Raw genomic sequence first — 24284 nt, 5'->3', positions numbered from 1 at the left:
TGGCCTAGATGTACAAGTATCTAGAATCCAAGCCTACAAGTCAGGATAATATCATATCACTAATACTGGTCTATAATATTTAACTAAGCTAATAGATACTGCCTAATACTAATAGGGATCTCATATTATACGTACGTCCATCGTCAGCCCACTATTGTCTAAGACCCTGACCCAAGCATAGCTTCGCTACAAGCCCCGTAGAACTTTGCTATCGCCCGACCCTTGAGTATAAGGCTAAAACCCTAAGAATATACACTGAAATACACTGAAACACCTCCAAACATATACCAAATGTGAGAATCTCGTCGCCTATTTATAGGCAAGGGTTCAGAAGCTCTGAACTCGCATGTCTTCCATGCCAAATTGCCCTGTTCGGAAGCTCCGATCCCACCCTTCGGACGTTTCGATCTCATGCATGCGATTACGTGTCAAAACGCTGATGACACGTCACTAGTATGCATGACCTAACTCTTCGAAAGTTTCGATCTCACGTTCGGAAGTGCTAGTATTATATGATTTTATAGATGTGTAGCGCGTGTGTACGATTTTGCCGATTATCTATTACTATTAATAAAGCAAGAGCATGTTATAGTAACTATTTTTGGTATTTTTAAGTGAATTTCCAAAAATAACCCTACACCTAATAAAACAATTATTAAAAATCAAATGTGCAATTCAGTAATTTCAATTAATTTTCAGATTTTGAAAAGTAACTCCCACTATGTATTTAATTGTTTAAGGTTGTTTTTTTTTAAAATAATAATAACTATTACATATATTTTATCTTCTAAAATAATAGTTTAATAATATATACATTAACAAAACACATGCATTGCGTCTGTAGTCTGCAAATCACTGGTAATTATAATTATTAAACATAAAAGAGAAAAGAACACGTTAAAACATCAAATAATAGTAGTTAAAAAAAAAAGAAAAGAATAGTTACGCGATGAAAGAAGCTTGCCTACGATTGCTGCTCTAAAGCCTTGCCAAACAACGTGGGAAGAGGTTCAGGGACTCGACGATTTCCGACGGTTGGGATTCTGCCGCCGTTGAAAGCTGCCGGATTGCGGTCGAAGGGCTGGTCATCAGAATCGACTGAGCATTTGAGAGCCTTGAGGTAATGTGAATCAAAAGGTGAGAGACGAATCACTGACAGTTTTGATTTTACAGAATTTATATTATAGCCTTTAAAATCAATTTTGATTTGTACTATTATTTTTTTGTATTTCTATAGTGGAATTATTGGGAGTATTCGATATGCTTAATCACTTTAATTTGATCGAAGTTTGAGGGCTTAGGATCGAGATCGGCAATGGAAGGATCGGCCGGAGGGGGAGGTTCGGAGAGGGAAAAGTCGACTCCATTGTCTTCCTCTAGCAATGTTTCTGCTGTTGCTACTTTCTGGAAAGGTATTTTTGCGTAGATTGTCTTTGTTCCCGAGTTTTAGTATCTACTTGGTTTCTGCATTTCTCCGAGTGCGATTTGCTTGCATTTTTTTTAAAAATCTTTCTCGTTACTGTGATTCTGGGTTCTTTCATGATTAAACTTATTTATACATTATCGTTTGGCTCTCTGATACCCAAGATTGACCTTGCGTTTCATCCTTTGCCGATATTTTAATGGATTTGTGTTTTCTAGATTATAGGTGTCAAATGTAGAGCTTTAACTAAAATTTTATTTTAGATCGATTGTGGATGGATAAGTCGATCTTCATACTGATGTTGAGGAATAAGTTGAGAACCCAACTTGGCTAACCCGTTTCAACGTAATCATGTCACACCATTATCGACCTAGACTAATATATGTTGCCACTCAAATAATAATGAATTCAATGGAGTTTATTACCCATCAAGATCATTGCAGTTATTCTTTTGTATGAGATAGTTCTTGTAATGATATGTTGCATACATGTTTCATTCACCTTGAGAAGGAAAAAGGTTGATGTTTAAAATGAAATGTGTAAATATTATTGCTTGCAGATTTTGATCTAGAGAAAGAAAGGATCGTTCTGGATGAGCAAGGACTTAGAATTGCAGAAAATCAAGAAAACAGCCAGAAAAATCGCCGAAAGCTTGCAGAAAGCACTAGAGGTATAGTTTTATCCGATCAATAATTAGATATTTTCATCATTCCGTGATTCCATAATTGTGGAAAATGAAGCATCAACATCTCAATAAATCAGAGCCAGCTCATAGCATCTTAATTTTTCATTAGTATAATGCTTACATCTTAGATATTATGTATGTGTTACATAATCCTGTTCATTTACATGTCTTATCTATCTGCTAACAGATTTTAAGAAGGCTTCGAATGAAGAGAAATTGGGGTTGTTCAATGTATTGCTTAAGGGATATCAAGAAGAGGTTGATAAACTAACAAAGAGAGCGAAATACGGAGAAAATGCTTTTCTTAACATTTATCAAAAACTTTATGAAGCCCCAGATCCTTATCCACTTCTTACTTCCATTGCGGTTAGTAACCTTTTTCTTAAAGGGTTGTTTTCACATAGTTTATTCATGTGTGCACTATGAGATATTATACTTTTCTCTTTGCAAGAAATGAATCTATGTTTTTTTATGTTGTGCAACATTTATAATTGATCTACAACCTGGTGTAAACAAAGATCTTGATTTTGATTTCATTTTGGTCAACATAATGCCGCAACACAGCAAGCCAGTATAAGTTAGCCCTACTGGTTTTTCATGTTTACGTAGGCTACTTAGAATTTGAGTGGCTAGCGTCGACATTTGGCTGTGCACCCTTAGACAGGAATTTGGCATTGATATCCCGCCTTGGACGAAATTGTCAATCTTTTGTAAAATTATATTTGTCACTAGAAGTCCAGAACATTGGTCACTCATTGGCTACTTTAATATGTTAGTCCCTTTATTACCACATCCAACCACTAGCCACTCTACTTCCTCTAGTTAATTCCTATTAGAGAATATTGAAATTGAATAATTGATTTTATTCTATTGAAAGGAAATGATACAATGTACAATTGTATAACAAATTAACGATGCAAGAGAACTATTATAAGAAACTACCAACTGAACAATAAATGATTCTAGGAAACTAAATCAATCAAAAAACAATTTTTATTGATACACACAATCCTATATAATATTATGAACATCAGATCAGATCTTCGGTCTTCCAACAATCCCCCTCAGGCTGACTTGTAGATATTGACAAACATTTCATCAAGGAGAAAATTGAAATCGACAGGATATGTGTTTCATACGTGCCAATGGCATGCTTTAATCTATGATGTAAAACTGGGTTATGAGCACTTGAAATTCCTGCCTTGTTATAACAATAAACTTTCATAGGTAAAGCAAATGAGATCTTCAAGTCCTCTGATAAGCTGCATGGGCAGCATCACGTTGATGATTGAATCTGCCTCATGTGATCCTCTCCAGTTTTCTAGTTTACCATGAATCTTCTAGCAAGTCTCCACTATATGTCGTGGTTTATTTCAAAGCTCACATCATGCACGAGGTTTTCTCTCAGCCCTTTTGCAAGAGCTTCGATCAGTTTTGCTCCCAGCATCGAGGGCAGAGTCATGTGCTAGCACATGTAGTTGAAGCTTATATCTTATCTTATTCCATTGAATTCACCAATCAAGTCATTGTCACAAAATTTTTAGCTTCCCACATCGGGTAGGTTGGATCCTAGATCTAAGGCTCCTTTTTTCCACCTGCCAAATAACTGATTTCCCGTTCGATGAATATACACATTTACACAGATTGGAACCAAGTACCAACACAGAAAATCTTCTTCATTCATTTTCATTGTGGTTATCTGATTGGAATGAGATACCAAGGTGGTGGTTGGGTTGTAGACTGTAGTGGCCTTTGGCTGATTCATGGTGTTAATGGACTGGTCAGACAGCTTTGGACATGGTGGATAGGGGCTGATCTTTGTGCTGCCGTAATCAGGGTTTGGGTGTGTGCGGCTGTAATTAGGTTTGTGTTACGGGTTGCATGGTTGTATTAGTGCTTGGGTGGTTAGGATTTTTTCTCTGAGAGGATCGATGTGTCAATGATGCCTTATTAGAGAATATACGAATGGAAGAATTAATTTTATCACATCGAAAGGAGAATTCAATTTACAAGTAATACATAATACAAGAGAACTTGCTCTTATTAGTGGTTTTTCTGCTTACGTATCTGCAAAGTGAGGATTTAGTGAAGGTGCAAACACAAACTTTTTCTGTTTGAAACTACTTGTTCCACCTTAGATTGCATGTGTGAGTTTGTGTGTGTACGTAATTAATTATGTACTCAAATTCAAGAAAATTGAATCTGCTTCTTGAGTTGTTACTTTTAGTATCAGTTGTTTAGCATATGGCTTCATGTGTGCCAAGTAAGGATTAGAATGTACGAGTGAGCTCTTTCTTGATTTAAATCTCTTCCGCCATGCAGTACATGGATACACCACTAATCAGCAAAGTGCAGCACTCAGCACTTGTAATACTTGATTTTTTGTTTGACATGGCATCTGACATGCCCTAGACCAAAATGAAAATCGAAAGAATGCTGAAATTGTTTTAAGGGAAACTGAGGTACTAATAAGATTATATCTCTGCACATGATCAAGGCCAGTTTTCTCTCTTCCATCAGTACCTTCTACTAATTAGTACTTGAGATATGTGCTGCCCCTGCCCTGCTTATTGTTTCAGAAACTCCATTTAAATCCAACATTTTTTCTTCACATAGGTTCACAACCAAATACATCTTAAAGTACATGACGCAAGACAATAACGAGATCAAATGGGAGCAATTAGTTGATGAAGCAGTGTGGGAAAGAAAGGGGATGTGACAAAAACATGAGAGAGGGAGGTAGGGGAAATACGAGTTTCTGTGTTGTAGTGGGCTGCAGTTGAGATTTCGATCACTTGGTTAATTGGAATTCATGGAGTTTGCTAAAATTATATTTCCATGTGGGTTAAAAAGTGGTGCCATAACAATTAATGTTTTATTATGTTCTAAACTGTTACTAAGCGATACATCATGAATATTTTAAGAGAATATCGTGTTGTATTATTTTTAATGTTTTAGTTGACTCATAGTTTGCGCAGAAAACAGCCATAATTTGTAGAATGATCATCTCTTGTGTTTGAATTTTGTTGTATTTGCAGTTAATTTCTTTCTAAATGAAATATATGTCAGATTGTCAGTGAATGAATTCACAAAGTGTTATCAAAGAGATACATGATCCTAATTATGTCTTCTTATAGATGATGTTTGCTGGATAATGGCACTGCAACCTTGTTTATGTAAATTTTATAAATCTACTAATGCTGACTGTTCATGACAATTTGCCCTTTCTCATTGTTGCTGACTAGGGCGAAGGACGGTTATCAATATTTTGTGCATGATTTTATTGTACTTGATATTTATTTCCTTTTGTTGTGCAGGAGAAGGATGCCATACTGTCTGAAGTGGAGTCGGCAAACAAAAAGATGAAAGTTGAGCTTGAGGAATTCCGGACCGAGGCAACTCATCTGAAAAATCAACAGGCAACAATTAGAAGACTCGAAGAACGCACCCGCCAATTAGAACAACAGGTGATCACTATATGTTGTACGGCGTTTATTCTTGGCTTTTTCTGGTATGAATTGCAATAATTTGTTCTCATGTGTTGTGTGAGTGACATGAGATATTGCAAATGGAGTCACTGATAATGATTATGTCCAATACTCGTCCTTCCCTTATGGGATAGGCTTTGGTTTGTTGGGAAAGAACTGAGGAGTGGAAACCATTTTTGGTGCTTGCATTTCCATAGAAATCTCGAATCAGTGTTTCGTAACTTTAGTATGACAAAACTAATAATGTGACCTATTGGGTGGGCTAAATTGAGGTAATAGTCCTTAAAACTGACGGGACCGAGGTACATCAACAATATCATGGAATAAAACAAATTTTGTGACTGTTTGAGAAATTTTAAACTGTGGAGCATGAATAATTTATTTATTCATTCATTTAATTTCGTCTTGTTTCCTTACAAGTAATGAGAATATGAGATCATTTCATACAATTACATATGGGCTGCTTTTGCAGTCTTTTCCTGTTTGGGCCTAATGCATAGCAACCTCTGCTTGTTTATGTAATATTTATCGTGTGGTAACTCCTGACCTGCTTAAGCATTGAATGTTTTAGATGGAGGAAAAAGTGAAAGAAATTGTGGAGATTAAGCAGCGGAACTTGGCAGAGGAGAATCAGAAAACTATGGAGGTTCTTAAAGAAAGGTGATATATTCACGGGTGACACTAAGGACATACTTTTACCATTAATTTTCTATTAACAAGAATGCGTTAGTTCCTGGAGGGAAGGAAACGGTAGATCATTTACATCGCGCGTCCTTATATTGGTGCAGGGAGCGAATGTTACAAGATCAATTACGCCAAGCTCAAGAAAGTGTTTCCACAATGCGAAAATTGCATGAGTTTGCTCAGAGTCAGTTATTTGAGCTTCGTGCTCAATCAGGTCTGTCCCCTTCACATGTTAGCCGATTATGAATTTGGTATGTATTCTTTTTATAAATGTTACTTGTGTAATGTTATCTCAGAGGAGGAGAGAGCGACAAAGCAGTCAGAAGTTAATCTTTTAGTGGATGAAATAGAGCATGCTCAAACCCGTCTTCTAAGTCTTGAAAGGGAGAAGGTGCGACACGTCGCCATGTCCTGCTAACTTTGCTAGTTCTTGTTTGCTATGACTTTTGCTTATTTTGTTGAACGATATATAATGTCATTTTTCCTAGCACACTGACAAGAGAGAAAATCTCTAAGGAGATGGTTCTACTTGTTTTAACCTGTAAAGCTTCTGAACATTTGGTCCGTGTCACTAGATATCACATTTTCCCTAGTTGGCTGATAAAAATAGAAACCTCAGGCTTTGTCTACATTTCTATATTTATCATTTTATTAACCTCATGAGATAGCCAGAGTTTATCATGTTTCCGGAGTTGTGCTTTTAATATATGAGTTATTTAAAAATGTGTTGGGAAATGAAATATTCTGTTTTTTTAAAAAAGTAAAGTCACAGTAGCAGTTTAATTGCAAAAAATTTTGTTTGATGAATGATCTTTTAATATTTTATTGGTTATTCATCTATTTAAGGATAAATTAAAAGTAATGATTATGTTGGGAGATGTAAGAGTAGGTTTTCAAAAAATAAGATAGTACTGTTGTTTTTCTTCTTAAAGACGAGAAAATGATTTTTAAAAACATAAACAAACAAAGCCTAGGGGTTTCTGTGTTTTTACTTTGGAGATTGTCTCTGATTAGAGTTATGTAAGAGAAATCTGGGTAGGCCAGTCTCAGTGGCTTGGTTGACTTTATTTTAACCAGTTATACATTCAGGTGTTATAATTATATTTCAGTTAGATCTCTCCCTGTTCTTTTTGCATCATGACTACCTCTACCACTGAATTTCACTCCCCTGTTTTTTATATTTATCATTTTGATATTTTACATAGGCTCACCTTGTTAAATTAAATACAAGCCTAAAATTTTCTCATGTGTGCGCATACGATATTTACCGCTTTCTGCTTCAACTTTTCACTTAAGCCTGTTTTGAATTCTTCGCGTTAAATGTAGTGTCATCTGTTAATAGTTGAGTTGGCATTTTCTGAGCAGGGTCTTTTACAGTCTCAGTTACACTCGGCTAACCAAGATAGTGGACAAGAGAAAAGGTACAGTGCAGTAAACAGAGTTTTAGCAATGAATCTTTTTTTTTTCCCCCTTTTTTTTCTCCATAACTGCTAATCTCCATTCTGCAAATATATTGCATCTTAAGTACCAGTTCGGCTGGTGGAACAATTCATTAAAATTGGTGAGCTCTTACTGCTGCGTATAAATGCACAATGGTACATGGACGGTACTTGAAGTCAAGAGTCGAGTAAAATTTTAAACATCCTTAATGGTTTGTTTCAAAAAATATATTTGATTAAGATTTATGCATGCTAGTTTTAATCAATTTTTGACTGCTAAACTGGCAGATATGATAATTTGTGTATTAAATGTCAGTTTCCACTTCTGTTTAAGTCACGAAGCTGCTGATTTTTACTTGTGTTTGATTTGTAGTTTTCCTTTTTATTTCTGCAGTGATAAGTTGGATAGAAATGCCATGCTTGAGATCTCTCTAAGTGCGAAGGAAAAAATTATTTCTGACTTGAATATGGAACTTCACAATCTAGAGACCTCACTATCGCATGAGCGTGATTATCATTTGAATGAGCTTAAGAAATTGAAGGCTTTGATCAATGAAAAGGTAATTCTTTTTGTCTTCATTTATGTAGGGAAGTTCTTTTTGCGAGTATTGTAGGCAGGGCTATCCATTATATATTATATAATGTAGAAACTTTTCAGAGAGAGACGGGAAAATGCATAGAAGTCCTTCCATGGGTCACCCATAAAAGCAATAAATTTTGATTTCTTGTCTTCTGAATTTTTTAATTGACATTTTATTTAGAGACAATGAAGATTGTGAAGTTCCTTCCAAGTCATTTGAATTGTTTTTGGTAAAGTCAGTTAGTCAACATATATAACTTGCAATTTGAATACCTGTTAAAATAAGTTAAAATTGCTTGAAAGATTCTAAGTCAAACATTGGATTCTCTTCTGATTCTTATCCAGTTATATGCATTGAGCATTGAGCATTGAGCCTGATCAAGTTACGGTCATGACCAACCCATATTGTTAGACGAAATGTGCGCCGGAATATATTTTGTGTCTGTTGCTTAGAAGTCCATGAGTTTTGCCATGCTACAAGTGTAGTCTTTGATATTAAACAGGCATTCTCTCTCACTCTCTCACTCATGTTAGTTTCTCATATAAATAACTAAGATGCAATGCACATATTACGATGTAAAAGTATTTTCCTGTATGGTCCTTCCACTTCTGTTTTTTGTGCAGTCTACATTACACTGCTATTAACTGTCGAAGTTTCATCTTTGCTTTCTCAAAGCATAATTTCTCCAATAAAATTTTTTGTTATTCTCTACGTCAACTTTGCATCTGTTACGATTTTGCTTCTGTTGCTAGTACTTAGCTTGATTGTTGGTTTGTTACAGATTTATTTTCATCTTACTTTTGGCTTGTAAACTTCTAGGATCTTGAGTTAGAGGAGATAAAGAAAGAGATTCAGGCAAGGCCAACAGAAAAATTAGTCAATGATTTGCGGAAGAAAGTAAAGATTTTACAGGTGATAAACACTTTCCTGTTTTCAGCTGAAGATATAATATCAACTCATTTTGGTTACCAAATTTATCGTATTTGATCTGAGTGAAGTGAGAGCACATACATGCAGGCTTGATAAGATTATTGATTGAGGCCAGTATTTTATCTAATTGCAAACTTTATACAGAATCCTAAACACAAACTTTCAGAATTTTATATTGATAAATGAGACATTATAGTTTTCCAGATGAAATGATACTGGCTCTATAGGATCACTGTTGGCATTACCTCAAACCCATATCAAAACACAATGGGAGTTAAAAATTTTTGATTTAAGGTTTCGGTGATATAATTGATTTGCTTTTGATTCAACATGATGAATCTATCCATGAATGATGAATCATTCATGGGTAGAAATTAAGTTCACAACATTTGTTAGGGATGGTTCACCGGCCTTGTTGAAATTTGATTGCTAAGATACACTTGGCCGCTACACATGAATCATGATTCTCGCTAGCGAAATCACAATATTGATATATTGATCGTATATTGACATGAAAAACAAGATGATCGGTGATGTGAACATTTTTCAAAACTTTCTTCTTCAACAAAAATGGTATGCAAACCATATAAAAAAATGGATGAAGATTTTTAACAGTTATTTTTATTTGATTTTTTCTTGATAGCTTAAAGTTATAAAAATTTATCTTAAAAATGCAACAAAGTGGTCTTGGGAATTTAGGAGTGAGACATGTGGAGCTAGAAAATAAGATTCGACAATTGGATGAGTAGGAGAGTGAGGGACAGGGGTCAGAGGAGATAGCATATGAGAGAAGGGAAGCTAAATGCGCCCTCGAAGAGCTGTTGTGCAGAAGGAGCCGAATGGATTATCAAATGGCGTAAGTGAAATGGTTGAGGGAAGTGGATCATAACACAGTTTTTTCATTTGCTACTGAATCAGCGTAGGAGCAGGTTAACAATCAACAAATTTGAACCGGATGATGGGTCGGTAACGTCAGATGGTGAGCAGATTGAGTTTCCTAGTAGATTTTTTCAGGAAACTATATATTAAATCTGATGAAGGGGGTGGGGGCATAGGAGTGAAATGGAGCACAATTGATGGTGATTTAGATCAGAACTGGAGAGACCTTTCTTAGAGGAAAAGATTAAGAGAGCAGTGTTTGAGAGTGATGGATCAGAGGCTCCGGGTCCAGATGGTTTTACCATTGCATTTTAAGTTTTTTGAGGGAAGTGTTATCGATGGTATGACTAATGAAACGTACATATATTTGATCCCTAAGAAACAAGATTTTGTTGAGGTGAGATGTTCGGAATAGTTTGACAAGAAGTCTGTACAAGATTATTGATAAAGTCCCGTCTATAAGATTGAAGAAAGTTTTACCCATCAAAATTGCGGAAACTCAAAATGCTTTTATGGAATGTAGGCAGATCCTCGATTCTTGTCTCAAAGCTAATGAGATGGTGGAGGAGTTGAGAACAAAAAAGAAAAAAAGGTGGGTTTTTGAGGTCCACTTGGGGAAGTCGTAATGTGGATTGGAGTTTTTTTTGAATTTTTTCTTAAAAATTATAATTAAGTTTGGTCAGAGAAGGAGAAAATAGATTAGGGGTTGCGTTTTGAATGTGTCATTTGACTCATTTCCAATAATTATTAATGGAAGGCCTCGGGGTAAATTTAAAGGTAAGAAAGGTCTTCGGCAAAGTGATCCATTTTCCCCTTTTTTGTTTAATTTGGTAGCAGATGTGGTGGGCAGATTGGTCGAGCTAAATCAATGAACGTCATCCGGAGTTTTGTAGTAGGAAGAGAGAGGGTAGAAATTTCTCATATTCAGTTTGCTGATAGATGCTTTGTTCTTTGTAGAGAATGTTAACCATTTGCGATTTTTGGTGGAGATTCTGAAGTCATTATGTCATATGTCAGGGTTAAAGATTAACTTGGAAAAAGGTGATTTGGTGGGCCTTAACTGGTGTCAGTCTGGTGACAAGAAGTGGAAGAGTCAGTTAGAGAGATTGCGTTACGCCCAATAGACCAAGAAGGCCCAAGCCCTTATCCTAAGAGTAATCAGAAGGATCTAGATCGGGCAAGGGAATAAATAGAGAGGAGATTGTTGGGGAGGGGTATTCACGTTAATTTTGTTGAATTAAACTAGCTTGTGCTAGGACAAGAGCTTTGTTCTAAAAATCGCCGCCTAGGTGGTCCTAAGTGACCCACCGCCCCGATTTTTAAAAAATCGGTGGATCCAGGAGGTGTTGAAAAAATCGGCCGCCTAGGCGGGTAACAAAAGCCTAGGCGGTTCGATTTTTAAGAAATTAAAAATAAAAATTGATAATATATTTTTTTTAAAATAGTTGAACAAAATTATGCATCCTTTGTTGAAATATATCCACATAAAAATATTAATTAAAATATTGAACATATTTATGCATATTTTGATTAATTTTAGATATAATAAAATATTTATATACTTTTAAAAAAACCCGCCTAGGCACCGTCTAGACGGCCGCTTAGGCACCTAGGCGGTGGCCGCCGGCCTACCGCCTAGCGCTTTTCATAACCTTGGGCAAGAGTCTTCGTCTTGTAAAGGGATTAAACCCTTGGCTGAGTAGCAATACTCAAATTTTTATATTGAATATTGAGTTTTATTTGCGCTTGAATTGTTAGGAAATATTCAGTATTGTTCTGTATTTTGCAACTCCCTTTGGCTAGGGAGTTACTAGCATTTCTGCTAGATTGAATTTGCAATATAATTTCAACAATAAATTCTGGTTGCTAACAGATTGGATGTGGGAGGGAATCTCGGCCAACTAGATATCCGGGGTATGAGTCATGACAGAATAAGATGTCCATGGGATGCTGTCTACTCCTCCTCATAGTACCACCACCCACTCCACATGCAGTACCACAAAGCCCACCATTCCTTGAGAAGTGTTGATTGCTGCGGTTGTTCTTATTCCCCTTCACCATATTGTCATCCATGTGTGTTCTGGGTTGTTCTGGTGCGCTGATGATAGGTGCATTATTTGGGTTCCCCAATTCCCCTACATAGACATGATTTGGGCCATATTTTCCAGCCCATGCACTGCCCATTATTTCCTTGTTTCCACTTGAGCCCAACCCTAAATCTTCTTCGGCTATCGCATGGGCCAACTCTATAGCCCTAATAATTGTGGCGGGCTCCTTAGCCCATCATTTAACCCTGTAAGAAAGTAACCTGTAATTTGTTTTTCTTGCAACCCTCAAAATGTGCCATCAATAGTCCAAACTGCTAAACATCAATGTTCTAAAAAGCGTTAGGTGAGCGGCCACCCGCCGCCGCCTGGGCTATTTATTTTTACCTAAGTATCTAATTATTATTTTTATCTCCATATTACTCTGTTACAGATGCCTAAGCGTTTTTTTAGCTTAAATATCGAACTATTTTTTTCATCTCCATATTTTCTCCAATAATTCATCTGTATCAAACTCGAAATCCTTGGCATATTTCTTCTCTTCATCGGATACAAATTGATGGGCACATGCCGAATAATCATTAAAAAAAAATTAAAAAATAAAAAATAATTATTAATCTAGGCGGCTGTCTAGACAGATTTTGAGCCACCTAGGTGGCCGATAATGTAACAAGGCCTAGAGGCATCGCATTAGTGAAAATCAGGGCGGTGGCACCTTTTAGAACACGGCACCACATATTCTTCCACTAATTGTTGCCCTTGCCTGAGAGATGCCAACAATTCGTAAAGATTTAATGCTTGCCATCCACTATATCGGCTTTTAAGCTCTTGGGTAAATCTTTCCTTCGAATATTGGGTATCCGTTCCTTCCATACATATGATGGCTATTGGAACTTTATTGATTTCCCGGGTGCCTCAATACTCAGAATATTGCTCCACCTTTGACATCCCTTCAAAACACGGAAGTTCCAGTATCCCTAAGGCTTCTATAATCTCCTTACGACCTTGCCAATTTCCCTTGCTCCTCATCTCCTCATCCTTAACAGTTTGTTTTGCACGTTCTCCTTCAACCCGAATGAAGGAATTCTCCCCTCTCGTGTTACGGGACTCCTTACCCATGTTCCCCGCATAGAATTTGATGCACGGTCTCCATTTTCCCCTCCATGGTCTCCGTCCTGTCTTTTGTGTTCTTTTCCCTTTCCGAAATGGCCATCAAGTCATTCAAGAAATAGAATTGAACAAGAAGATTTTTTATTTGATACAATAACAGGAGTTGCTTGCAAAACTATTGAGCAAACATATAAAAGGAACTGACCAAAGAGACCGAAATATATCCCAACAAAATATTTTTTCTTACTCTTTCCCTAGCAATCTACATCACTCTTAACAAAATTCTAATCTACTTAAAAGAGATTTTTTTAAAAATAAGAAACGATGATATATTAATATCGAAAATCAATAATTACAAAAAGCGGGCAAGGAGTCCGCCATATACAAAAGGATGAACGGAAACCTATCACATGTATCCTTTTTCTAGAAGATGTAGATTCCTCCGGCCACTATTACCCCTAAGCCCAACCTGTAACACAACGATTTTGTGGATTGTTACGTTTTCAAATGTATGATGTATTATATGCATAGAATCTTTGTACTGCTACGTGCGATTGTGATGTCATGATGATGATGGCAAGTACGTTGATTCTGTTAGTTTGTTACCTTTTACAACTTCTATTTGAATTCTAGACCCTTATTTCTCTTTAAAAGCTCTGTAATTATGTCTTCTCACACATGGACAATATTGTATAAGAAAAGGTGGTAGAGGCAACTGGAATTTCAGTATAATATGTTTTTAAACTGGTTTTTGTGCATAAGAATGGCCTCATTTATAGCATTAAATTTGTTGAACCAAATTAGTTTTTGAAAAACTGATGACATATCACCAGTTAGTGCTATATGTGTTATTTGATTGACAACGCATTGTAATGTGTATAGGCAGTTGGCTATAATTCAATTGAAGCTGAGGATTGGGAGGTAGCTACCAGCGGGGAAGCACCGAGCAAACTGGAGTCGTTGCTTCTTGACAAGAACCGGAAAGTGGAGCATGAACTGACACAATTGAAGGTACAAATATCCTGCAGCAATTGATTTTCCATGAGAGTACTGGCACTGGCTGCTAATGACTGATGTTAATGAAGAGCGAATTATAACTGCTAAATGAATGTACTCTCAATGATCTATTGTGTTTCTGTGTTGCACATTGTAATATTTAATATAAATTATCTTGCTACTCCGCTTAGGTCAAGCTGGGTGAGACGTCATCTTTGCTGGAAGCTGCTGAAGTTAAGATTAGTGAACAGACAGAAAATATCAATGAACAGCAAAAATTAATCCAGAAACTCGAAGATGATATATTAAAGGTTAATTCATATTAATGTTTTCCTTCCTTTTCTTGACTTCATACTTTACGATGTGTTTTGTGCTTCCCCTTTAAATTTTATTCAGTTTTATGAATGATTCATGTCCAGTGGATATGAAAATGATTTTTTTTTTAAAACTAGTATGAAAATTAATTTTGTTTCCACTAATTGCTTAAGTTTATGACTTGTTATATGTAGGGATACAGTTCCAAAGATAAGAGAGGCACAATGTTTGATGAATGGGACTTGTCAGAGTCTGGAGGCATTGACATAGTTGAGGTGAGTTTGTGATGTTTTTGTGACTTTGTCAGATTCCATATCAGAAGTATTGTCCATAGTTCGTCTAACATTTGTTGATATGCTCATTTCGCATTAATTACTTACAACGCCCTGAAAGTTGGATACTTGTGCGGGAATCAGTTTTGATTATTAGGATGATCGAAGTGGAGAAGTGCATATGGTACTCTCTGTGATCATGAGGTACACTTGAAACGCAAACGGAAGTTTTACAGAATAACAGTTAGATCTACTGTGTTATATGGATTCGAATGTTGGGCAGTAAAGCGGGCACATGAACAAAATATTAAAGTCTGAGAGATGAGGATGTTAAGGTGGATGTGTGGGAAAACAATAACAAATAGACTGAGAAACGGTTATATTAGAGAATAAGTTGGGGTTGCGTCTATCGAAGAAAGATTGAGGGAGACATGCCTGAGATGGTATGAACATGTAAAGCAACCAATAAAGGCATCAATTAGGAGATGCAAGACTTGGACTAGTACCCATATTAATAGACAAAGAGGGAGACAAAAAAAGACTTGGAGAGTACAATTTTGATCAAAACTCCATAATGAGTTGTATATTTTTTTTCCAATTCAGTAAAAATTATTTAATAGTGAGAAGGGTTGTTTTGGTTATTGTTAAAAATATTTTTTTATTTTATATATATCATGATAAGCAATATGACTACGAGCTACAGATAATTGCTAAAGTCTTGGCGCTGAGATTGAAGAAAGTTCTACTCATTAGGGTAGCAGAAAAACAAAGTGCTTTTATTGAGGGTAGACTGATCTTAGATTGTTGTCTCATAGCTAGTGAGGTGGTAGAGGAGATGAGAGCTAGGAAGAGAAAAGGATGGGCTTTCAAAGTGGATTTCGAGAAAGCTTGTGATAATGTTGATTGGAGATTCTTGGATTATGTTCTACTCAAGAAAGGATTTGGTGTGAGATGGAGAAAATGGATTAAGGGTTGTGTTTCTAACGTGTTATTCCCAGTTTTTATTAGTGGTAGACCCAGGGTAAATTTAAAGGGAAAAAAGGGCTTCGTCAAGGTGTTCCACTGCCTCCAATTTTGTTCAACTTGTTAGCAGACGTGTTGGGCAGGTTGGTTTGATAAGGCTAAGTCACTGGATCTCATCAGGGGAGTGCAAGTAGGAAGAGAGAGGGTAGAGATTTCTCACATTCAGTTTGTAGATGATACCCTGTTCTTTGTAAAGAAGGTTGACCATCTGCGTTTTTTGGTGGAAATTTTGAAGTTGTTCTGTCGATTGTCAGGGCTTAAGATCAATTTGGATAAGAGTACCTTGGTGGGCTTCAATTGCCAAGAAGAAGTGGAAGGTTTGGTGGGAGAGATTGGACGTGGGAGGGAATCGTTGCCAATTCAATACCTGGGGGTTCCTTTGTGAGGAAACCCGTTGAGACTTTCGTTCTGGGAACTTGTTATGTCTAAGATGTCGAAAAGTTAGCAAGCTGGAAGTATCTCGAGGAGATGGATTGACCTTGATTTTAGCGAAGCTGAATGCTTTGCCGATGTACTTAATGTCTCTTTTTAGAGTACCAAAGGGTATAGCAGAGGTTATGGAAAAGATCATGAGAGACGTTTTTTGGGATGGAGCTGATGGGGATTCCCAGTCTTTTGGTTTCTTGGGAGAAGGTCTGTAAGCCAAAAGAAAAAGTGAGTGTCTGGGTATTGGGAATATTTGTATAGGGAATAGGGCTCTTTTGGGGAAGTGGTGGTGGAGATTCTCTCATGAACGTGAATCGGTAAGGAAGAAAATCATTGTGACCAAGTATGGGCTACATGTTCATGGATGGGATGCAGGCGCAGCAAGAAACCTCACTTTAAGAAGCCGTTGGAAGTTTATCTCCAAAATTTACCCGTTTTTTTTTTCCAGTCAGTGAGGGCTATATAGTAAAAGGGGTAACATTATTAGGTTTTGGGAGGACAGGTGGTGGGGAGAATTCCTCTTTCAAGGATCTTTATCCTTATTACAGTTATTCTTTGCGTCACAATCAATCTATTTCTCATTTTGTTCACATGGAAAATCCCTCAATCTCTTCAGTTATTTCATGGGACCTGTGTTTTTTGCGGGATCTGACAGATGAGGAAGTGAATGAGTTGAGCTTGTTGTTAGAGTCTTTAGAGAGAGTCAGGTTGGTTGAGGGGGTGTTGGATATTAGGATATGGGTGGGAGATTCTTTAGGGTTTTTCTCGGTCAAATCTTTCTCTGAGTCATTCTTTCCAGACAGGGATTTTCCTTTTTTTCATCTCTTTCATACCATTTGGATTTTGGAAAATGCCCATCCCACAGAGATACAGGTTTTTTCGTGGATTGCGGTGCAAGGCAAGCTTTCTACTTGTGAGACATTGCAAAAGCGCGGGCTACATGCTCTCTTTTCCCAAGTTGGTGTGTGCTATGTCGGTAAGAGGTAGAGGCCGAAGACCATATTTATATTCATTGTTCTTTCACGAGATGTCTATGGTATAGAGCTTTAGAAGAGCTGGGTTTGGTTTGGGTCATTTCGAGGTCAACAAAGGACTTATTTGTGGCTGATCTAGGGCGAGACTTTGGTAGGAGGGGGATAATTTTTTGGACGGTAGTGGTTCATTGTATTTGCTGGTCTCTTTGGTCGGAGAGGATCAGGGGATTTTTGAAATGTGGTGGCAAAAAATTAAGATTGGGCATCCACTTGGACTAGGAAGCATAAGGAGTTTTTTCTCCTTTCGGTTTCAGATTTAATCAGAGATTGGAGCTACATGTATTGTTAATTTGTTTAGTGATGTAGGGGTTTAGTGTGCAGACAGCTGATCTAGGGCGAGACTTTGGTAGGAGGGGGATAATTTTTTGGATGGTAGTGGTTCATTGTATTTGCTGGTCTCTTTGGTCGGAGAGGATCAGGGGATTTTTGAAATGTGGTGGCAAAAAATTAAGATTGGGCATCCACTTGGACTAGGAAGCATAAGGAGTTTTTTCTCCTTTCGGTTTCAGATTTAATCAGAGATTGGAGCTACATGTATTGTTAATTTGTTTAGTGATGTAGGGGTTTAGTGTGCAGACAACTGATCCGTTTTTTGTAACTAATTGATATTTTATATAGAATATAATCTTGTTTCTATAAAAAAAAACATTGTTTTATGCCAAATAATATTATTTCTCTGTCAAATCCAATTCTTAAATCATATTTTAACTTTTATGCCAAATACCAAAATAGGATTCCAAATCAATGGATTTAAAATCTAATTCCAAATCCAAAGCGAAATCCCGATTTTTACTCAACCGGTCATCCCAACATAGTATAAGTTTGTTGATTTTTAAATTATATTAGGTGATATTTTGTATGAGTTAGTTGTGATTTTATAGGATAATCAAATATTTTAAATTTGGGATTAGATTAGCACGATATGCTCTATGACATCATTGGTCGCTGAGGATAGGGCATTGATTGATTACTCATTCTTGCTATTCCCAATATTTGGCCCAAGTTTTACAGAAGATTAGTGTCATGTACAATTATCTAATCCAAGTATATTGATTTATCGTTCTTATATTATGCATCCTTCATCATCCTATGCCTGAGCCAAGCGGTGCGGTGCCCATAGAAAATGTAATTCTATAGGTGAAATATACACAACAATTATATCCTGCAGTTTTGTTTATTTCTACATGGTATCAAGAATCATGGAGAAATTCCATAGCCGTTTAACCCTATTTGCAGTAGCCTCCACATTTTAAAAAATTGTCATCGGAATCATCCAAATCCTCAGGCACGACCACAGAAGAAAAAGCACTGAAATTGCATGATACTTAGTTTATGCATTCCGTAGCATCCAGTAAATCTACTTTTTGTGTTTCCATTATGTGACTACATGGTGGCATATAAAATATACTTTGAACTGATGCATGAAGTATAATTCATGGTGTGTTACATTATGAATTATAGTAAATCTACTTTTTGTGTTTCCATTATGTGACTACATGGTGGCATATAAAATATACTTTGAACTGATGCATGAAGTATAAATCATGGCGTGTTACATTATGAATTATTTTTGTGTATATTAATTCTTGACATACGTACTGGCTTTTAGCCTATTTATTCAAGTATAAACTTTTTTTTTGATAGGAAACGATAATATTATTATATAAACTTTGATTATAGATTATGTTTCACGCTAGACACGTTTATTGCATATATATATGTGTTGGGTGATTATTGTCAAATTATTTTATTGAAATAAAAGTATTTTAACCCTTTGTGGCATTTTTCGGCAGACCTGGCTGGGCCTTATGGCTGAATTGTATTATTCCATTGACTTCTGTTTTTGCCGTCACAAATCTTTTGAGTTTAAAATATCTCCATTTGTAAGAAGGCGGCCTATATTTCATTAAAATTCAATATCTCGTGGTTTCTTTTGTCACTAAGACCTCCTAACATATCTTAGTCTATATTCACTCTTAGTTTATTATTGAATAACTGAAATTATATAGGTAAGATCTTGAAAGAAAATCTCAAACTATATTCAATAAAAAAAGTTCAATGTTTTGGATCAATTAAAATAAATCTAAGTGTAAGCTATTGAAAAGCACCTGAAAATGGGAGAATATGACGACAGTACATTTCCTGGTACAGAATGCTGAACAAAGGCGTCCTCCAGCAGATGTAGATCAAAGCTCCATGCTTAAGGTGATTTGCAATCAACGTGATCGTTTTCGTGCTCGTTTACGGGAGACTGAAGAGGTCTGTAAACACCCCTTTTCTTGCACAGTGCCAACTATTTAATATGGTTGATCTTTTTCAGTTTTCAAATCTTTCTTCTTTTTGTTGATGGCCAAATTTGAAATTCTTCCAGGAAATAAGACAACTGAAGGAAAAGATTGGAATTTTAACTACTGAACTTGAAAAAACCAAAGCTGATAATGTGAAACTGTATGGGAAAATTCGTTATGTTCAGGATTATAATTCCGAGAAAGTGATATCCAGAGGATCAAAGAAGGTACCTAATTTCAGATGGTGGTGTGAATATCTACTCCCTCTGTGTTTAGTTCAACTTATCTGCTTCATTATTTCAGCAAGTAGAAGACTTAGAAAGTGGCTTCAGCTCTGATGTGGAATCTAAGTACAAGAAAATTTACGAGGATGATATAAATCCATTCGCAGCATTTTCAAGGAAGGTGGACCTTCTTTATCTCTATCGATTGTTTATGTTTGGAGTTCTTTTCACTGCTTTATTGCATCTATTCTTTCATTGATCTGATTTTATTATCCTAGTTTTCTGGTTCTTAAATAGTTAAATTGAAGTTTATCATTCTATTTAAATCTCTTGCAAACAATTATGCAAGGTGCCAAGGCATTATGGTTGTAGATAATTATAGCTGTCTTTTAGAAATTGCGCTCTTCTATTTCTTTGGATATAATGCTTCCAGTTTGGATGTAATTATGTCCTACCAAAGCTTATCTGTGTTCATCAGCCTAAATATTTTGCTTCCTCTGAGCTTTACTTTTCTCAGAATCCTGCCACCAAGAACGAATCATGTTTTTTTGTTTGCAACTTTCTTTTGCACGTTTAAAGCTTTGGCTATTTTAGACTTGTATAGGGATTGGAAATTGGCTTTGATTTAGTTTGATAACTGGGGTTGTTTGCTTTGGATAACAGAGCCTCGGTGGACCACTAGTCCACTTTTTGTAAATCTTCTAATCTAATTTTATATATAAAATTATAGTTTCCTATCAAAAAAAAAAGAATTCAGCGCATCTTTGTTTATTGGTGATAAAAAATAGGAAAAAGAACTTAGATACAGGGAGTTGGGGCTAAGAGATAAAATCACGCTCAGCAGTGGACGGTTTCTTCTCGGTAACAAGTATGATTCTCAACTCTCAGATTGAATGTTATCTGATTGTATCTAGTCTATCGCTTTCTTTTTCACTCGTTGGCATGACAATATTATTAGTATAATGAACAATCTAAATTTTTACTAGAATAATATTTCCACAGTTTCTTACAACATTAAATCATTAAGATTAAAGTTTATTTATGTGAGAATTGTCTCGATGAAATAAGATTGTTAAAAAAATTAAATAGTTTGATTAAGATCTACCATATAAAATTAGAGGCAGGGGGAATTTTGGATATTTGATGATAAAAATAGACTATTCACAGAACTGGTTTTTTAGGTATGTATTTATTGCGACCACAATTTAGGAATAAAATTATATTGCAAATAGAATATTCTCAGAGATAAACTCTGTATTCAAACCGTAGCCTAATGCTAGTATTTTCCCTAGTCTAAGCTAGTAAACCATTGAACAAAACAAAATAACTGGATGACCAACTCACACCAACTCTTTCCTCTTGTATTCCCCTTTCTCAAGTTACTACTTCTAGAATTTTCTTCATTGCTAGCTGCTGAGTTTGGTCCAATACATTTAGGTCCGTGACAATACCACTGCCCTCTTGAAACCAGCCTTGTCCTCAAGCTGGAATTAATAAGTTGGTTGGCTACAAGTTGACCATCCTTCCTGCCATAGAATGAACTCCATGTTGTGCTGCCATTCCATTCATCCCACAAAAATCCAGGCTCAATCCAAAAATCATGATTGATTGGAAAATCCAATGAAAACCTAACGTGACTTCAAGTATAACCCCAAATACCAGCTGCTCCACCTCTGATTCAATCATATCGTGTAAAATTATCTTCAAAATAGTCATTGATTAAGCCCACCAAATTCGAGAAGTCCTTTTCCTCCAGACAGGACTTCAATTCTTGATGGGGCCACAATCTTGACTGTAATGACAAAGTCCACGATTTTCTTTTGCTTGTTTTATGCAAAATATTCAGCCCTACCCTAATGCCCTGACTAAAGAAGATCCAATTTTCTGGGCATGATGACAAACTTTGATAGCCATGTTCACATCAGTTTTCCACCTCCATTTGATCGAACAGGATGCATGAAGATACCAGCACTCCAGCCTAGTTGGCTCAATCTGATGACCAAGAAAAACTAAAACTCCATTTTGAACCTTAATTCCAAAACAATAGCCTGATATTTTTGCTTTACAATGCAAAGATGTTATGCCATTTTCTAGCCTTAATAAGTGTGATTTGACCTAGGGCCCCCACAACTCTCCATTTATCAACTCGGAGCCCGATAGAAAAATTGACACAGTCTTCAAACCCCCGCCTGTGCCACTCCTATCGTAAAACCCATCCCTTCTCTGTTCCTGCATAATTATAGATGCCATGAACACATTAAAAATCGGGAGGAAATGGATTTTATCAATTTTTCTCATCGAGAGGTACAACTTGTCAGCCACTGTGGAGGGATAATTGACTTGCAATCCACCCTCAACTTTGTCTCTTCGATCGAGAAGAGATAATAGTTCATCAAGAGAATACAGTGGCTGAGAAAGAATGATCCGAACAGCTGTGAGATGTTCTTCCATCACCTTATCAGCCATCGGCAGCTACAATTTCTTTTAACTCCTTGTCTCAAAATTTGCATGGTTGTCCTTCCGGATTCAGAGATCCGGCAGGTCAGACCAACTGTTGCAAACACAGTTTAAGAAATAAAATATAGAGATCCAGCAGGTCAGACCAGTTGTTGCTAACTCAATGGGTATTTGAAGTGTGGATTGGAATTTAATCCCTGGAGGTCGGGGATGGGGATTCCCCGATTAGATAGAAATCGGAGAATGAGGCCGGATGGGGATGACAAACCCACCTCTTCATTGCCATCCGTAGCCACGGTGTGCTCCTCACTCTTTCGTCCTTTGGCGTCCATTGGATTCTTTGACATCCCTTCTTGGTCGCTACCCTCCACCTCCTCCCTTCCTTTCTCTTCCTCGCGCTATCCATGCCATCATTAGTTTCGTGTGAACCACCGTAAGATTGGTTGAAGGTCTTTATCAGTGTGGGTTTTGTGGGGAAACTTTGAGTCGTTAGCTGCATATAAAACTATGAGAGTCTCCTAATGTCACTTAAGTTTCACCTTGCATTTACTTCCCTCCTGCACCAAGTTAGATTGGGAGCACTCAGTCATCCTCAAGGGCTTGCAAGTCTGCACTTCAAGAGGGTTTGTTTACATTTGAGTACAAATAGGTTCAACTGGGCATAGGGTTTGAAAAATGTGTATGCCATCAGCAACATAAAAAATATTGCGATGTGGCACTCTGTAACGTCTCACATGTCTTTAGAGACAGTTGCCGACTTATGAGCTATACTACATCTGAAGCCATTTTATGGTTAGAGAGAAACCATGAACCCAGGTTCTTTTTTCCTTGTATGGAATATCCCTTCTACAGACTTAAAATTTTCTATTGATGGTTATTCATGTGGTTATTCATGTTGGTCATTTACCATTGGAGAAATGGAGATGGCCTCCAGAGTGTCTAATACCCGTTCGCCCCCTCATAGCCCTTGATGTGGAGAGTTATCGTAACAAAATTTTCACTGTTTGCCTGTTTGGATTGCTTTGGAACAACCATCCCTTCATCATCACCGCACTAAAATAGATGTGCTTGAAACAGTTTTTTGAACTGTGACTTTGATTGAATAGATGGGCAACAACGTTGTTTTACTGCAGGTATGCGAGAACCTTTGTATTTTTCTATACCATTGGCCTGCACATATTGGTGTTCACCTGCCTCTACAGGATGTCGGCTTTAAGTTACCTAAGGTAACATCTCACGCTTTTTTCTGCGTCTTTGGGTACCTCTACCCGACGTTCTTCCAAATTTCATCATCACACTTTGATTCAAGTTTCAACGTGTTATATTCATTATCTAATCTGTGTAATTTTGCAGCCACGGCCGTGAGGAAACCCTAATTGGAGATAACATCAATCTTCGGCGTCCTCAATAATCCATCATGTTCGATTCCCTTTTTTTTGTTTTTTTCTGCTCAAACTTTTTCATGGTTTTGCAATAACCTCATCTATTCTATGTAGGAAGCTGCATCGACACATTGTAAATGGTTTATAAGACTAAACTGCTAGATTCATACTAGAATTTGCATATACAAGGAACCAGAGGATGAGTTGGTTGTTTGCTTTCTTGGCTATTGTAGTTGTTCCTCTGTTCGAGTACATATATGGAATATGAAGTATAACTCTATTTTGAGACAGTTTTGGTAAATGTTGGCTCATAAATCGTTGGCTTAATTTATATCTACGATTCTAAATGATTAAAAAAAAAATAAAAAATATTTCCGGTCTCTCTTCAATTTTGTTTTAAAAATAACCCATAATCATCGAGTTTTTTGATTTTTTTTTTAAAAGTAATCACAAGACATGTATCACCTTTTTTTTAGGTTTACTCATGTTCACATTTTCTCATTTTTTGATTGGTATATATTATAAGAATCCATAAATCAGGTAAACATCAATTGCCTAAAAATACAGTCTTTTAAACATAATAATTGAATGTTAAAAATACTA

The 24284-nt window shown here is 36.5% G+C and overlaps 1 protein-coding gene across 7 annotated transcripts; it reads left to right on the top strand.

Moving 5' to 3' along the window:
• The first annotated feature begins 913 nt into the window (after window positions 1-913).
• On the top strand, window positions 914-23988 carry LOC140863286 (protein CASP). Of its 7 annotated transcripts, XM_073266604.1 has the most exons (21): window positions 915-1137; window positions 1289-1412; window positions 1983-2093; window positions 2296-2474; window positions 5426-5575; window positions 6168-6256; window positions 6385-6494; window positions 6577-6671; window positions 7646-7701; window positions 8114-8279; window positions 9120-9212; window positions 14147-14275; window positions 14452-14571; window positions 14770-14850; window positions 19482-19589; window positions 19702-19845; window positions 19922-20023; window positions 20631-20710; window positions 23433-23525; window positions 23653-23718; window positions 23796-23988. In XM_073266604.1, the coding sequence occupies exons 2-20, from the start codon at window positions 1316-1318 to the stop codon at window positions 23708-23710; spliced, it is 2061 nt and encodes a 686-aa protein (XP_073122705.1). In that variant the 5' UTR covers window positions 915-1137; window positions 1289-1315; the 3' UTR covers window positions 23711-23718; window positions 23796-23988. The 7 variants fall into 7 exon arrangements, 6 of the variants coding, with proteins under 6 accessions (XP_073122706.1, XP_073122705.1, XP_073122704.1 ...); XR_012143911.1 differs by lacking the exon at window positions 20631-20710 and having other exon boundaries at window positions 914-1137; XM_073266603.1 differs by having other exon boundaries at window positions 915-1120; window positions 23653-23988.
• The last annotated feature ends 296 nt before the right edge of the window (window positions 23989-24284 follow it).

The sequence above is a fragment of the Henckelia pumila genome, chromosome 4, assembly GCF_033568475.1.
Source record: "Henckelia pumila isolate YLH828 chromosome 4, ASM3356847v2, whole genome shotgun sequence".
NCBI classification, from domain to species: domain Eukaryota; kingdom Viridiplantae; phylum Streptophyta; class Magnoliopsida; order Lamiales; family Gesneriaceae; genus Henckelia; species Henckelia pumila.
The sequence above is the reverse complement of the archived record's forward strand: the minus strand, read 5'-3'. Positions and strand labels throughout refer to the sequence as shown.